At 29.0% G+C, this 18,817-nt stretch overlaps 1 protein-coding gene across 50 annotated transcripts in view; it reads left to right on the forward strand.

The window, feature by feature from the left end:
* LOC145296067 (tyrosine-protein phosphatase Lar-like) overlaps nucleotides 1-18,817 on the forward strand; it is a 1,305,806-nt gene that overhangs the window by 1,204,508 nt on the left and 82,481 nt on the right. For all 50 annotated transcript variants that reach the window (XM_080142138.1, XM_080142152.1, XM_080142158.1 and 47 more), the window contains one exon: nucleotides 49-333. In XM_080142138.1, coding sequence (XP_079998264.1) covers nucleotides 49-333 — 285 coding nt within the window. The remainder of the gene's footprint in view (nucleotides 1-48; nucleotides 334-18,817) is intronic.

The following is an 18,817-nucleotide window of genomic DNA, read 5'->3' on the forward strand; positions in this document are numbered from 1 at the left end:
ATATATATAAAATTCTAATCTCCAATATTTTGATTGTTTTTCTTCCAGTCCCTCAACAGCCGAAAAATTTGCAAGCAATTGCTGAATCCCCTAATATTGTTCACGTAACATGGGACCGACCTGATGCAATGGACCATATTGACAGTTATGAATTATATTACAATGACTCTCACTACCGACAGAACGTCCATATCAGCATCAAACCACCTGTGATAAGTTACCGCTTAGTAGACTTGACCCCCAACACAGTGTACCACGTGCAGGTATCTGCAAAGTCAGCCCGTGGAGAAGGAGCACGGACGCCGACGATACAAGTACGCACACCACAATTCGGTAAGTGATGTCGGATTATTTCGCCTTCCGGTCTGTATGAGTAAAAAAAAACATCTTTAATTTTTTAATTTTTTTATTTATTTATTATTATCCATTTAAGTTAGATCAGCACATTAGTACCATGTATGAAAAAAAACAAACAAAAAAACTGAGTAATCTTGCAAAATAGTTAACAGCTGAGGAATTCAAAAAATATATTTCGCTTTTTTGTTTTATTTTACTTCAGTCAAAGTTTTCAGAAATCCAGGGGCCCACTACCTGGGTCTAACACTTGAACTCTATATGAGATACATAGATATTTGAATGTTCCATTAAAGTTCTTTATCTCTCAAACAATGAGTTAGTAAAGAAATTGAGAACATAATTTTACGCTTCCCAATTAACCATTTTCATATGTTGTAGTATATCTTGTGTTTTTGTCTCTTGGTCTTACTGGATTCCAGGACAAGAATTTATCTTGTCTAGTGGAGTATCCAGCTTCATGCTATTACTTGAGGTAATATCACTTGGAGAAGGTGCACCATTCCTCGTAAAAGCTAATGTAAGTTAGCCATAGTGAGGAGGTTTTATTTGGGCAGCGAATACTGAATGTGATTTTGAATATTTGGTCAGGGTTTACTTCTATGGAAAAGTATCCTCATGCCAGGTTGTTCTGCTAAACCCTTGTACAGAGAGACCTTAGATAATTGAGGATAGTGTCTAGTAGGCATTCAAGTTCTCTCCGTGTGTGTGTGTGTGTACCAAGTAAAAGGTATTCAAAAGTTAAAACTAATGAATTTAACGAGGTTATTAACAGTGCTCAATAAAAAAAAAGAGCAAGATATATTTTTGTTTATATTCAAACCAGAGTTCTCTGCAGGCGATTAAAAAAAATCTGAATTTAAAGACTGGTTCTTTTAGAGAAATATACTTTTTTTTAATCGCTTAGAGAGGACTTTCATAAATCTAACCATTTGTCTGCAACAGTGACATGTAAAATGTTTATTTGAATGTAAATAAAAGTATCTACGTATCTATTTATCTCTGTGTGTGTGTATGCATATATATATATATATATATATATATATATATATATATATACACACACACACAAAGATAAATATAGATTTTATCTAAAAATTAGAACCTAACAATATAAAAAACCGAAAACGTCAATATACTAAATACCAAAAAACTCAATATGCTATATAAGCAATTAAAGAAATAAGAAAAATTGATTATGAAATTAAAATTGGATAAATTACAAATCAAATTCAAACAAGCAATTATAATAATGAAAAATCCTTAATTCATGGATTCTCAAAAATGTGAATGTTCCTTTAAATGATAAACATTGATGATGCGGTTTTTTTGTTTTTTTTGCTAATGTTTATCTCTGATGAAAAGAGCTCATTTTTGAAAATCCATGAATAAAAGATTTTTTCATTATCATTTCTTGTTTGAATTTGATGGAACAATAAATATTGTAATTTATTCAGCTTTATTTTCATTTATTTTTCTTATTGTTATCTACCAATATCTATATCTATCTATCTATATATATATATATATATATATATATATATATATATATATATATATATTAGTATCAGGGAGCAATGAAAAAAATCCATAAAGTGCTCGATCATAGATGTAGGAGCTGAGGATACAATATTTATTTCAGAACTATATATACATATTTCAAAGGTATACCAGTGGTTTCATTGCGTTGAATCAGCATGATTATATATATATATATATATATATATATATATATATATATATATATATATATATATATATATGAGAGAGAGAGAGAAAGCAACTTTTACTAAATGCAATAAAATTTAATATCTAGTCGACATTTATTCTTTTAAAATCCTGAAACTGTTTGAAAGATTATTATCTGAAAATAAGATTTCATTCAGAGCTCTTTCAGACCCAGTAAAATATTAAACATGCCTGCCTACAGATCTCAAAACTGAACAAAAACTATAGGCAGCCATGTTTTATTTTTTACTGGGTCTTAAAGAGAGCTTTAAACAAAATCTTATTTTAAAATAATAAACTTTAAAACAGTTTCAGAATATTAAAAGTATACAGGTCGGTAGAATATTAAATTTGATAGTGCTATTCTTGGCTGTTGAGACTATACTGCAAGATTACAAAAATGTCATTTTCAGAGAAAATTTTTGTCATATTTAGTTGCCATTTTTATTGTCACTGCACATGCTTTGTTTTTTTTTTTTCTTTTGTTGTTTTCTTTCCTTCAAAATGTTAGTTTTGTGTTTGATCACTATTTTGTTTTGGTCAGAGGGATAACTAGTGAGAAAACATTTAATAGACTTCCATTGATACTATTTTAGCAACAGTAAGCTCCTTTTTTAAATACAGAAAGAAATACATAAGGAGACGTATGCTGAGTTTTCTCCAAGGTTTTATTTGAAGATAATAGACTTAAGAGAAAGAGGCTAATGTCATATTAGCTAATTGTTTAATTCTTTGCTTTACTTGCTAAACTTATTGAAGTGAATGACGCAGACGGACAGACATCAAAGTAACACTCAACTTAGATTATAAGTTTTATGCATTACTGGTGGTATCTTGTTCGCATGGTTTCCATGGAAAAACTGATCTGGGAACCTTTGACGTCATTCTTCATCGTCTCCTTGTTTTGTCAACTTTACATCAACTGTCCCTGGGAATGATTCTGTTTGCAGATTAAGGTTATCATGCACCCAGTGTATGACCCTTGTCCAAATTGATACTAGTTTACTTAATCGTCACTGATGTAGGATCCCCTAATATGTAACGCTGTTCACACGTCTTTCTACCCATTCTTGCTCAACATCAGAGTTTTTATTTCCAAGGACCTCTAATCTGCTGGAACATGTTCCAACATGATTTTCTTTGCTGCTGGACACAGCATTATCATTTTTAAGCCTTATCGCAATAAAACTTAGTAGATCAAAGTTATGTCATACTGTGATTTATTGTTAGTTTCGAAGCAAAGAAAAGCTAACACATGTTTCTTTAAGAATCAACAAACATTGTTGAACAAAGTGAACAAAAGAATACTATACAACATGAAAAGCAAAACCTCATGCAAAGAAAAATTCCAATTTACATGAAAACAATTACCCAAAAATGGAAATTGACACACTTTAAAAAAATAAAAGATTTGAATGTTCAGAAAAAATTTTTGCACATCGAAAATGACTCATTTAATAGACTCTTAAAAGTCAATAAAACTTCAGTTAGAATAATTGAGCTATTTTCCCTCAGTTGTTCAAATTTTTCATTCTATAACGTGTTAGTTTTTCTTTGCTTCAAAAGCTAACAATAAATCACAGTATGATATATATATATATATATATATATATATATATATATATATGTGGATAAAATAAAATCAGAAATTGTATCTAACGAAACCTTGTAAAAATAAAACAGTAGTCCAAATAGTTGAAAAAAAAAAAAAATTGGAAACACTTTGTGTGTGTGTGTGTGTGTGTGTGTGTGTGTGTGTGTGTGTGTGTGTGTGTGTGGATAAAATGCACACTACATCATAAAATAAAAAATTGTGGAGACATAATGTATGAAATACAGAGCGGAAAAACAACTAAACACAGAAGAAATAAAAATCAAATGAGATTTGACCAGTTTAGTTCGGATCAAAGGATTTGTCAGACTCAATTTCTATGATTAAAAACGTGCTCTTTCGTTGTTATTATTATATTGATTTATTTAGTTCGATACTTTTTTTATGTTTGCCTTGCATATCTTCACAACCGTTCTACATGCTTTTTTATGTCTACCTTTGTTAAATGTCACACAGGACGCCATTGATGTTTTCTTTGCAGTATTTAACAGGTTACTGAGACAATTTGAATTTAATTATATTCAGAAATTAAAAAGTATAAGTGTCTTTTTTTTTGTCATTTATTTAACGTCTAATCTTATACAAGGTCAATTTCTCTTCTTAGGTTTTTTTTTTATTAGAAGCTAAGTTAAGTGACTAACCATAGTCGAGGGCAATTCAAAGGCCACTTTTCATTAGCTGTCATACTGAAATGTAGGGACCAGTGCCATTCCTTGTACAGGATTACTCCACTTGCTCTTGATCCTTCCCTTACAATGCTGAATTTTTAGTAAGGAAATATTAAGTACGATTTTGAAAGTCTTTCATATGACTCAACCAGGGTTAAACCTAATCTCTTGGCACATTGTTGAACACATTTACTGTAAAAACAAATTCTTTTTCATCAGTAATATCAGGCAAATACTGTTTCATGTTAAAAAAACTTAATTTCCATTTGGATTACTAATGTCATAGAGGAAGTGGGAGGAGCTAACCTTTGCATACTCGAAGGCAACTCAAAGGCTCCTTTTTCATTATCTCCTCCACTTGCCCTTGATCCTCCCCTTATAATGCTGAATGTTTAGCAAGGGAGCATTAAGTACCATTTTTTAAGTCTTCTGCATCACTTGATTGAGGATTGAACCCAGTCTCTTGGCCCATTATTGAACACTTTTATCATTAAACTATCTAAAAAAAATTTTTCATCAGTCATATAAGTGCAAACATTGGTCCATATTGTTAAAAAAAATCAATTTCCAATCGTTTCATTACATTTCATATGCAATCTTCATTTGGGTTATTAATATCATAGAGTAAGTAGGAGGAGCTAATCCTTGCACAATTGAAAGACCTTACACTGCTACCCAGATCACTGGGTACTAATTTAATAACAAATAAGTTTTTCAATATTCACCATTAAAAAAAAAAAGGGTCTGTTCTTTCTCTCCTTGTCTTTGGCCGGCCTAGTTTAAACTCTAATGAGAGAGAGAGGCAGAGAGAGGAAAGAAGAAACAGTGATTCAAGTATCATAATTTCATAGCTGCAATTGTGGATCAATGGTTATACTTAGAGACAAAGTTTGTGAGTTCGATCCTCAGCCAGCCCATAATTAGTTTGACTTTGATGTTGCTTTTCAAATAACAATATTAAGTGGATTTTTTTTTTTTTTTTTTCTTCTGTAATTAACATAATTTATGGAAAATTAATTTCCAATCATGAATTTTATATGAAATCTGATCGACGGTCTCTATTTGAATTGCTAATATCATAGAGAAAGTAGGAGGAGTTAAACCTCGCACAGTCACACACAAAAAAGGGTCCACTCTTTCTCTCCTTTCTTTTTTTCGTCTGATTTTGATTTTCAAATAACAATATTAATGGATTTTTTATTTTATTTATTTGTTTCTTTAATGAACATAATTTATGAAAATTAGAACCCTAAGAAATCTAGGAACAAATTTTTTGTTCACACTGAATGACAATCGTAGTTCTTACATTGTTGATAGCACATTTCTTAATTAGATTCATATTGACTCAGCAGCCTGTTCAATTCACAGATGATTTTTTTTTTTGACTGGGGAAAAGTAGGTTTACCAAAATTTCATTCTTTTATATAATTCAGATCGATTCTCAACAGAATCAATTTCCAAAGCAAATTGAAGCTCACCATTCAATATTTAACTTTAAAAAAATCATTTCAGAAATTGTGCAGTAGAGTTATAAATAAAACGACAAGTCACAGTCATATTAAGTCATGATTTCAGAGCCAAAGAAATCTTACACGCATTTCTGCAAAAAATTCATCTGCAAACTGACTCTTAAGGTATTCAGTTGGCAATTTGAATTTGTTCAAGTATATTCTGAAGTTTCCAGAAATGCATGTAAAATTTCTTTTAGTCTGAAATTGTCATTAAATGACAAAAATTTATATATATTTATATATATAGAAAAAACCGAATGAAATTATTAAAAAATCAACGTTTCGTCCTTGTTTCAGAGGACATCTTCAGGATAATTGAAATAAAAATGTGATAAAAGAAAAAGTCATAGATCGTGCGAAAAAAGACAGTTTTTTAAAATCCAACCCATGTCGGGAAAGGACGAATACATATATATATATATATATATATATATATATATATATATATATATATATAGTGAATATTCCAAAGTCAAATACGCATTTATTTTTCGTTCACATTTTATTGTGTCTTACACATTGTAAGACACAATAAAATGAAAAATACATATATATATATATATATATATATATATATATATATATATATATATATATATATATATATATATATTTGACTTTGGAATGTGCATTACAAATATATATGCTCTGAAAGTGTAAATGTGTCTTCATAAGACTTAATTAATTGTGACAATTGGAAAGAAATTTTTATACATATTATATGTATATATTTTGATAATCGAAAGTAAACATCCATAATATTGATCTTAATAAATACACCAGAGTTCAAAAATCCTTAAATTATCAATAGAATCGTAAAAATAATGTAAATTTTAAAAAATCGTTTTATTTTTTGCTTATAATAATGCTCTATTTTTAATAACAAGCATTCCTTTATCAAAATAAGATTTCACATAATATATATATATATATATATATATATATATATATTCCCTCTTTGGGTAGAACATTGTTGTGATTTCACTGCTGCTTGTTTGGCATAATGCAAAGCTCTTTTTGAATAAATCAACAAATTGAGCACTGTAAAAAAATACTCACAGATGTTCGTATTATTTGGATTCATCAGAATACTGTTCTCGTCTTGAGTGTGATTTTCACAACGTTTTGGTCAATGTAACCTTCCGACCTTCTTTAGGTGTAGCTTGTCCGCAAGTGGTTAGAGAGTACTTGGAAAAATCAATTGTAAAAAGTGATATTCTCTTGAAGGTTGAAGGTCCAATCTTCAGTGTGGGCGACCAAAAAATACAATTGCGAATTACTTAGGACCTCTATCCAGTCATGGCTGGCAGAACAAGAGCATGCTACCCCCGTGAAGTAAATAAAGGGTTCCGTTCGAAATTCCGTCCAAATTCCAGAGTTCGATAGAAACATTTCCGAGTTCAACAAGATACACCTGAAGAAGGTCGGAGATTACATTAACCGAAACGTTGTGAAAATGACATCCAAGACGAGAACAGTAGTCCGATGAATCCAAATAATACGAACATCTGTGAGTATTTTTTTACAGTGCTCAATTTGTTGATTTATTCAAAAAGAGCTTTGCATTATGCCAAACAAGCAGCAGTTAAATCACAACAATGTTCTACCCATACTACTATAATACGAATAACCAATCCTCATGTCAAAAATTCAGAAACTCATGAATGTGTAGTGATGCTTAAATATTTATGTAAAAATAAATAAGACATATCTTTCTCTACTTTGGTATTGAGCATTCTTGTATAAACTTGGTAAATTCATTGGATGTTTTACATCTGCTTTATATTAACCTGGAATATATATAGATCTGATATATATATGATAATATATATATATAGATCTGATATATATATATGATAATATATATATAGATCTGATATATATATATGATAATATATATATATAGATCTGATATATATATATGATAATATATATATATAGATCTGATATATATATATGATAATATATATATATAGATCTGATATATATATATGATAATATATATGTATAGATCTGATATATATATATGATAATATATATGTATAGATCTGATATATATATATGATAATATATATGTATAGATCTGATATATATATATGATAATATATATGTATAGATCTGATATATATATATGATAATATATATGTATAGATCTGATATATATATATGATAATATATATGTATAGATCTGATATATATATATGATAATATATATATATAGATCTGATATATATATATGATAATATATATATATAGATCTGATATATATATATGATAATATATATAGATCTGATATATATATATGATAATATATATATATAGATCTGATATATATATATGATAATATATATATATATATAGATCTGATATATATGATTATATATATATATATATATATATAGAAAGAGAGAGAGAGAGATCTGATATATATATGATTATATATATATATATATATATATAGAGAGAGAGAGAGAGAGAGAGATCTGATATATATATGATAATATATATATATATAGATCTGATATATATATGATAATATATATATATAGATCTGATATATATATGATAATATATATATATAGGTCTAATATATATATGATAATATATATATATATAGATCTGATATATATATATGATAATATATATATATATATATATAGATCTGATATATATATGATAATATATATATATAGAGATCTGATATATATATATATAGATCTGATATATATATATGATGATATATATATATATATATATATATATATATATATATATATATATATATATATATATATATTGATTACGTTTCTTTCTTTAGTCATTTTCTTTAGAAATAAATTAGTTATTTAGTTTATTTCTTCAGTTTATTTTTCCTTAGAAACAAATGAATAAAAAAGAATTTTTCCCAGTTTTGTAAAAACCATCTTGAATTGTAATATTTAGCTTTTGGTTCACACAATTTTTTTTTTTTTTTTTTTTGTCCTTGCATTATTATTTATTTATTTGGTTTGAAATCCTTTTTTTTTTTTTGTTTATTTATTATTTCACACTATTTATTAGTTGATGTTGGTAAGTATCAACTACCTATCTGCAGAAAGATGTGACGAGAACAGAATTTTTAACCAAAATTGTACAACAATGTTCATTAAAAAGAAAAATCTCTGATTTTTTTTTTTTGTTCTTTCTCTTTTTCAAATTTATTTTATTTTGATCTATTCTTTTTATTCAATTCTTTTTAGCTAATTTGAATTATTTTTTTAGTTCTAAGGCCGGATTCCTGTTTCTCTTTCGAGGTTCTACAATAGAAAACACCAGGTTTTTGTTTGTTTGTTTTTTTTTCATGTGTATATAAATTTATAAAATATATTGGTAATTGATTTTTTCTGCAGCAACTTTCATCTGTTTATTTATTTTTTCTTAAGGAAGGAAGCACTGTGTAAAAAACGTTCAACATAAGCCGACTCTTGAATATATTTCACTCTTGAATTCTTGATCTATATTCTTGTAGCTCTTTTTATTATAAACAGAAAACTCTGCGAAATATATGTCTTATTACTAATGGTATTGCACATAAAAAAGAATTGGCCACAGGAGTCTAAAATGATCCTTGCCAGCTCTACTCTTCATTGCTACCAAAATCCCAGTGGATTTTTATTACCCTCCAAAACACTAATCCATTCCCCCTTTTGCGCTGTTAAGCACCTCTGCTGGTAAAAGCCCAATGGACTCATTTATTTCCCAAAAAACTCCTCCATAGACACATTTTCCTCTCTTGATGGTAAAACTCTAGTGAATTCCTATAACCTTTAAAATACTCCTCCTTCACTCCCTTTTTCCCCTTTACACACCTCTTGCTAGTAGAATCCTGTGGACTCCTTTACCTTCCCTAACACTCCTCCATTGCCCCCTCCTTTTCCCTTTACACACCTCTTGTTAATCCTGCTTCATAATGGACATCTTTACCCTCCAAAATACTCCTCCATTGCCCCCCCCCATTACACATATCTTGTTCCCCCACCCCCTCCCCGCTTCATAAAATTCCAATGGACTCCTTTATATTCCAAAATACTCCTCCATTCCCCCCTTTTTTCACACACCTTGTTTTTTCTGCTTATTACTTTCTTCTTTTGTTTATTTTTTTTTTCCTTTTAAAATATGTTTTCCATCTTTCCTGCACTCCCTCAACCTCTGTAGCTATCCTTTTTCTTTTCTTTTTTTGTTTATACGATCATATCCGTCTCTTAGTTTGCAGATAGACACATGCTTATTCACCAACCTTCCTATCATCCAGTTTTTATTTTCTGTATCGTTGCCTTATTATTATTCCAAGTGTTTTTACGTTTTGTCAGACTAGCAAGAAAACCTATTTATTTTGTCTTGATTTCAGTTAGCCCAGTTTCCCACCACTTTTACTCTTCTGGGAATTAAAATCAACATGTGTATTCTATTGAACCTTATGCCTAGAATCAGAAATCCAATTTTGATTAAATTCTTTTTAATGACTCTTTTTCTTGAAAAATGTCTAAAATTCCGAGCGTAAGCTTAAGTGGTCTTAAGAAGAAATTCAAATTCCAAAGGGGTTTTGCATAGAATTATGTTCTAATGCTTATGAATCTAATTCAATTCAAATAGAAAATATTTGAATTTTAAAATCGGAGATTGTTCTATTATTTATTGTCACAACAAACCTTTAAAATACTCCATTATGAACTTTGGAACACAGGTGCTAGGCATAAGAGTGAGTAATGTGGGCTATATTTAACTTAATTAGTTTTATACAGTGAAACAAGGACGGATTGGAATTCCTTTTTGGAAATTCAAATACTTCCGGTTTTTGCGAAATTTTATCAATAGATATACATAATTAATGAATATTATTCAAATTTCATTTTTGGGAGGATATTTAAAGGGTTTTAGGAAGTATAATATGGTCAAAATATCCCATTTGAAAGTTAAAATATTTCAGATTTGTATTAAATTTTAGCCATAGTCATTAGGCATCAATTAAATATGACTCCCTGAATTTTAATTTTTTTTATAAAAATCACGTTCATCATAAAAAAGGCATGCCACCACTTTCACGAAGAGGCTACTATTTGGGACCTTGTTTAGAGGAGATGAGCAAAGTTGGATTTTGTTACATTTAAACATTTGTATGTCAGTACAGTCAGAGAAGCAGGTAGCAGGAAGGGACTTCCAAAGTCTAGCTGTCTGAGGGAAGAAACTATTACAGTAGAAGGCTTTCCAGCATTTAGGGACCTCTACAGTGAAGGGGTGCGATTTTGTTGCTAAGCAGGTTTGTCAGGGGTATGTACGTCGAGGGGAAACAACGGCAATGAGTTCATCAGTAAAACAGACACAGGGATGCAATATTGTGGTGATGGGACAGGGATTTGAGCTTAGTTGACAGTGGGAGATCTGTTAGATTGAAGACTACTCTTTGGAACCTGTCCAAGAGGGAGAGGTTAGTGGTATATACACCCACCCAGAGTAGTTGGCAATAGTACTCCATGCATGGGCGAATGGTGGCTTTGTAGAGGTACAGAATACTTTCAGGTGTGAGTAATCTTCTAGTACGATAGAGGGAGCCCACCTTTCTTAAGCATCCTTAAACTTTTAAGGCTTAAAATTTTAGACATTTTCTAAAATCAAAATCGTATAATGGACTTGGAGAAGTGGAATAATTGGAATAATTCTAGACATAAGGTTTAGTATCAGTATGTCTTGATTTTAATCTTTGTAAAGGAAGATAAAAGTTGTGCAAAACTGTTCTGTTCGAGGATTTGTACCCATCCTGAGATGGGTATTTTAGTATGTGTATATATATATATATATATATATATATATATATATATATATATATATATATATATAAATAAATATTTGTGAATAGGTTTTCTTGCTATTTTACATATAAAACTTGTTTTTTATGTTTATTTTGTGTACCATTGCTCTACTTGTATGTTATTATTTTTGTTATATATTAGTGTTGGGACGATTGCTCAGATTCAAAATTTTGGGGTGCATCGGTATTAGAATCGGGGGAGAAAAAAAACGTTGCCTATTTTCCAATACCCAAAAGCGATTCTTTTAATTCTTCCTATTTATTTGTCTTTGTTTAAAACGTAATTTTTACATTGCTGGCACTACATACGAAATGATGACCACTGATTGATTGTAAACAACCAGTAAAACTAAAATGTATAGATCATCCCCCCCCATACACATTAATATATCCACATAATCTCACGAAAAAAGAAAAACAAAACTCTGTGGCTAAGTAGAGATTTTAAAAGAATTGGAATCAGTAAGTAGGAAGTTGGAAAAGAATCAGTAACTGTATTGGAATCGGCTAAAATATTATTGACATCGTCCCATCACTGATATATATATATACATATATATATATATATACATATATATATATATATATATATATATATGTATGTATATATACACATTGCACTGCGACCGCTGCCCTCACCATTACTTTCTTATTTCCAGTTGTTTTAGTGACCACTGTTCCAAGTCTATATATGTCTTTGTTGCTAATCTTCACTCCCATCATTCATTCATCTCCATTTTCATCCGATTGCAAGCAATTTTTTGTGGATGTCGCCATTTTTTTGTTGTCCATGTTTATATGCAAATTCTCAACCGTGACTGGATTGTTGCGCATTTTACACCCCCCCCCTATCTCATCCCGTTTGTCTATCTACTAAAAAAAAACAAAAAAATAAACGTATTTACATTTATTAATTAACATATTGTTTCGTTACTCTAGAAACTATTATATCAACTATCGTCACCTTTGACCACCCCCATCCATTTTCTTCCATCTTTTTTTTTTTTTTCGTGGTAATCTTTCTGCATAATTGTCTTATCTTTTTTTTTTTTTTTATGAATGTTGAAAATCTTTCTTTTAAAAAGTCAGATTATTAAAAATAATATTAGTGATATCATATACATAAATATCGTATCACATCCATAAAGAAATTTTAGTCTGTTCCCTCCATAAATACAAGGTATATACTTCAATATTTTATAATAGAGCATGACAGCCAATGTTTTATGTTAAGCAAATGATATCTATATATTAATGTTTTTAATTCCGGCGGCATTAAAAGTGGGACACTAACGCACTTTAGCTAACCCGGGAGTATTTTTTGTTTTCATTTTCAGAAGAGTTATAGTAGAGAAAAGAGGAGATAATCAAAATATTCTAAAATCTTAGAATTCTTAAGATTTTTATTTTATTTTACCTTATTTTAAATGAATAATTTTGAAATATTACATTTTATTTGTAAATTCCACCCCCCCCCCTCAAATTTCTTTTGAAATATTTCAGTAATATTCTTCACACCTTTTATTCTATTTTATTAAAGAAATTTACCCCCCCCCCCAAAAAAAAAACAATTTAATTTCGCAAATAAGATTATTAAAAAAAATGACTGCTGCAAACATTTCATTTAATTTGTATTTTACATCTGGATAATTATATTTTTGAAAATAAAAGCATATAAAAAAATACGTTTTAGCCATTTCATAATATTCTAAACTGAATGTTATATTCTATCAGTGAATTAAAAAAATATTTTAAAATGAATTATTTTGAAATATAGAATATTATATTTTATTTGTAGATTTAAAAAACTAATTTGAAATATTGTATACTCATATAGTAAATTTAAAATATTTTAAATTCAATACATATTTTAATTACATATTTTAAATTCAATACATATTTCAATTACATATTTTAAATTTAATACATATTTCAATTACATATTTTAAATTCAATACATATTTTAAATTTAATATTTTAAATTCAATACATATTTTAAATTCAATACATATTTCAAATTCAATACATATTTCAATTACATATTTTAAATTCAATACATATTTCAATTACATATTTTAAATTCAATACATATTTTAAATTTAATATTTTAAATTCAATACATATTTTAAATTCAATACATATTTCAAATTCAATACATATTTCAATTACATATTTTAAATTCAATACATATTTCAATTACATATTTTAAATTCAATACATATTTCAAATTCAATACATATTTCAATTACATATTTTAAATTCAATACATATTTCAATTACATATTTTAAATTCAATACATATTTTAAATTTAATATTTTAAATTCAATACATATTTTAAATTCAATACATATTTCAAATTCAATACATATTTCAATTACATATTTTAAATTCAATACATATTTCAATTACATATTTTAAATTCAATACATATTTTAAATTCAATACATTTTTCAATTACATATTTTAAATTCAATACATATTTCGATTACATATTTTACACGTTTATTTTATTTCACTTAAAAGAAATTTATCTTTCAAAAGAAATAAACACAATTCAATTTCGCAAATAAAATTATTTTAAAAATGACCGCTGAAAATATTTCAAAATATGCTCACTTAACTTGGATCTTACATCTAAGTAAAAAAGAAAGGTATATAAAAAATGTTTCACTCATTTCATAATATTCTAAACTGAATGTTTTATTTTATCTCTAAATTAAAAAAAATATTTATTTTAAAATGAATTATTTTGAAATATAGAATATTACATTTTATTTGTAAATTAAAAAAAATATTTGTTTTAAAATGAATTATTTTGAAATAAAAAATATTACATTTTATTTGTAAATTAAAAAATATATTTTGAAATATTGTTACTGTTGTGGTCCTGTTTAAGGGGATCACAATATTAAGGTGAAAGAGTCCTGGTGTTCACTGCGAGCGGTTAAACTATGCGTGTGCTTTCGGTATTTATTTGTTTCCCCACAAAAAACAAAATGTGACACAAGGTCGTTTTTACTGTGGGAGAAAACCAACTCCCCAAAACGGGGCACACTAACAGTGTTCAAAAATAAAATTGTCTTAGTATAGAAGGGTTTCTCCCTCCATCAACTAAGAACAATTTAACTTGGGTGCAGCGCCAGAGTAGCCACCAGGTCGACCGAGAGGAGAACGCTTGTGATCTCTGCTTGATGGCAGAAATATCTGGCTTACATATTGCCAGACGAATTCATACTATCATGACTATAAGGGTGTTAACTATCCCAAACAGTTACTCATATAGTTATTTTTTTTATTTTTAAATTAAAATTCAATAAATAATTTTTTTTTATTGTGTTTCTTTGTTATTTTAGTGAACTTGATTCGAATTGCGATAAAATCTGTTTTGGAAAATCATTAAAGTTTGGATTGTCTCCTCTTCTTCCTACTATAATTCTTCTAGAGATGATAAAAAAAAAACATACTTTCAGTTAGCTGAAGGGCACTAATGCTAAAAATGACAAGTTCCACTATCTTGGACCGTCTCACCCTTGATACATGACTTCAGAATTCTAGTTACTCATTTTTTTTTTTTTTTTTTAATTTACTTGTCATTTTTATTCAAGCTGGGGATAGAGCATTCTATCGGATACCGGACATTCACCTACTAACTCATACATTCCAACTAAGAGATCTTTTTAAGAGTTTAACCGTTTCTTTAAGTGCAATTGTTTGACTCTCCTTTGCATTTGGTTCACCGGTTATATTTGCCAGGTAGTTTTTTAAATTCTTTATCTGGAATTCAGTGGCTCCTATAATTACTGGAATGATGGCGATCTTCCTAAGATTCCAGTTTCTTTTTCTTTTACATAATACCTTGGTAGTTCATTTAGCCCAGTATCATTGGGAACACTAACTTCTACTACGGTTGCTTCTTTCTTCTTATTGTCCCATATCACTATGTCGGGTTTAATAGCTCCATTTTCTAGGGACAAAGGTTTGAGTTTAGTTGATAGTGCAGGACCTATCAGGTTGGCGACTCTTTTTTTTAACATTTATCTAGGAGCGAGAGACTGATGCACCAGCCCAGATATAACAATACTCCATGTATTGGCAAACAGCTTTCAAATAAATTTCATCTTAGAGTGTTGAAGGCCGTGAGCAAACATGCAGAGTTTTCTTTTAAAAAGACTCTCTGATAGGCTGATGGTGTTTCATTTTGCACGGATAGTGCGGGTCGGGATTTGATCGGTGTTATGGAATAAGATGATGCACCTATTCCAGAAATAAATAAACTCATCCAGAAACAATAAATACATCTAAATGTTGTGGCAACGATTCGTGACAGTATGGTCCCAGAATCAATTATTTGAATAGTTATGTTGAAAGTAAGTTTAAAACCAGTTTTATTGCGTTAATGCAACAATTTGTGTATAAATTTAATAAGGTTCGCAAGGGGAAATATAAAAGGATTCGGAAGTTAAAAGGTTTGAAAATCCCTGATTTAAGTCATCCATGCTTTTATAAAGTAGTTTATCAATGAGATGTATGCTTGAAATGACCATACCAGCACAGTTGATTCGCCCTAAGGATACCCTGAAGGATTGGACAAGTGGCCATCTACCACTTTTGTGGATGTTTTTCTAGTGAGGAGCTCTTTTTACAGGGTAAGGGTGCTGGCCCCACGTCCAACCTTCCCAGAAGGTACATACAGCGCCTAGCTTTCCCAAATGGGTCACCCATCTGGTAATGGTCAGGCTCAGTGTTGCTTAACTTTAGTGATCTGGCGAGAACCGGTGTGTCAACGTGATTGTGCCGTACGACCTGACATTGCAGATCCATTTAATTATGAATCTGTTGTTACATTTCACTTTGATTAGAGATAAAAAAAAAAAAAAAAAAAAAAAATTCAACAAATTTCTAAATGTTTGTTAATCATTTAAAATATTTTTAATCAATCTGATTTTTCTTCTTTTTTTTTTTCTTTTTTCTAAGGTGACATGTTGTTCATGCATAATGATCATAACCTTATTAATTGATCTGCAGATAAAGACGGGGACATCCTTATTATATAGAGTGACCCACAAAAAATGCCACTCACAAAATCATTAATAAAATTTGCGATCCTTTCTACAATTCAACCATATCTGGTACAAATAAAACAATCTGTGTCTGACTTGCCCACCAAGTTGCAGCCATAAATGTCCAACAGTCGTTGTTTTCATTCAATGATAATCATGTCTGAATATTTAATAATTTAAATTAAAAATTTTTTTGATATATCTTAGTTTTATGAACACAGCTTCTTTCCCAGGACTGCCCGTCTGTCGAACACTGTTCCGCTGATCTGCTTCCCGGTTGAATACAACATGGTAGCTTTCATGTTCTTGTTGAGCCGTCTCCATAAATAATCAAATTCTACCCAATTTGCACCATGAACAATTACTACATGACCACGTTACATTCATTAACCCTTATCTTTGAGTAAGAAATGCTATTCTGAATAGGCTGTAGACTTATTGAACTTTAAACCAGATTTTCATCTGATATGTTGAAACATATTGGAATCCTGAATTGGCTTCACACTCACCGGACCTTAATCCCCTCCCCAGATTTTTATCTGCAGCATTATCTCAAAGGTAATGTCTGCTAAAACAATCCGCAAACTATTCTTGAACTGAGGACGACCATCAAAAACCAAATTGTGGAAAATTGAAAGTGGACCGTGAGTACACTTTCAGCATCCTTGTAACTCTTGCTTCTTTTATTTTGTCCTTTATTCCTCACATTCCATGAATGATGGTTCTGGAAAAGGGGAAAAATTGCTGTTTTTGGGATCAGAATATATCCATATAAAACTTATTGTTAGCTAGTTTCTGGCCTTGAAGTAGTATCATTTTTTACCTTCTTACATTAAGTGGCTTGATGCCTTGTCTGGAGCGATTTCCTCAAAAAAAAAAAAAAAAAAAATCAGAGCAATGACCTGAAATGATTGTACCTGAATTGTTGACAATAAGTGCACATAGAATACCTGTATACTTATCATTGGACAATGATAAAATGAAGGCTGTTGGGCGTTCTTAATTGAAACTTAGAATGAAGCATAGATTGAAGTTTATTTGCACCAAATATGGTCAGATTGCGATAAGAATTATGAGTTTTATTAGCGATTCATGGGTGGCATTTTTTGTGGATCACCCTTTAATATGACCTCTAAAAATACCTTAACATTAATTCCAAACATTTGTTCATAAAATTATATGATGTGTGGAAATTTGAATATTTGCATTATATTTGCATTGTGATTATAATATTTTAAGTCATATAATTTGTAGAACTCTGTAGACAGGTTAACTGCGATAATATTAAATATTTAGTCTTGTAAAAAGTACCAACTCAATTCTTTCAGCATAGCTTAAGTTCTTATATTTCCATTAGACTAAAAATTGTATACATCCTTATTCAAGAAAAAGGGAAAATAAACTTCTTCAAATAACTAGCTGCCCCGGCCTGACGTTGCCCAAGATACAGTGAAGTCACTTTAGACTTTAATTTTTATTTGTTTTATTTGTTGGCAAAATTATTCAGAAAAAAAAAAATAAAATAAATAAAAAAAAAAATAAAAAAAATAAAAAAAATAAAAAATAAATAATAAAAATAAAATTTTGCTTCCAAATGTAGCAACTATCAAAAATCCTTAAGAATTATTCCCCTTACTGAAATTGATTTTTCAGTCATAATTGAAAAAGCAAAAACATCAACAATAACAGATGCTAAAAAAAAAAAATAAGAGAACAGGTATACAAAAGAATTAATATTAAAAATCTGTACAAAAAGAAAGACTGAACAAGACATGGATCTAATAATTGGATCGATTCCACACTTATTAAATTTATTTGCTATTTGTTCTTTCAGTATTGGATGATGCAATTATACCAACTAGTTAACATCCGTTTAAAGTTAATTTCCAAAGAAAAACAAAATTATTAGTAAGAACTGGATCTTAATAATAACTGAAATCAGAAAAATAACTTATAATAATAAATAAGGAAAATAACATTAAATTACTGATAATAACTATGTGAGAATTAAATAAAATGAAACAAGTTTCTTGACTTT

The sequence above is a fragment of the Euprymna scolopes genome, chromosome 16, assembly GCF_053919585.1.
Source record: "Euprymna scolopes isolate OS-2025 chromosome 16, ASM5391958v1, whole genome shotgun sequence".
Lineage (NCBI taxonomy): Eukaryota > Metazoa > Mollusca > Cephalopoda > Sepiida > Sepiolidae > Euprymna > Euprymna scolopes.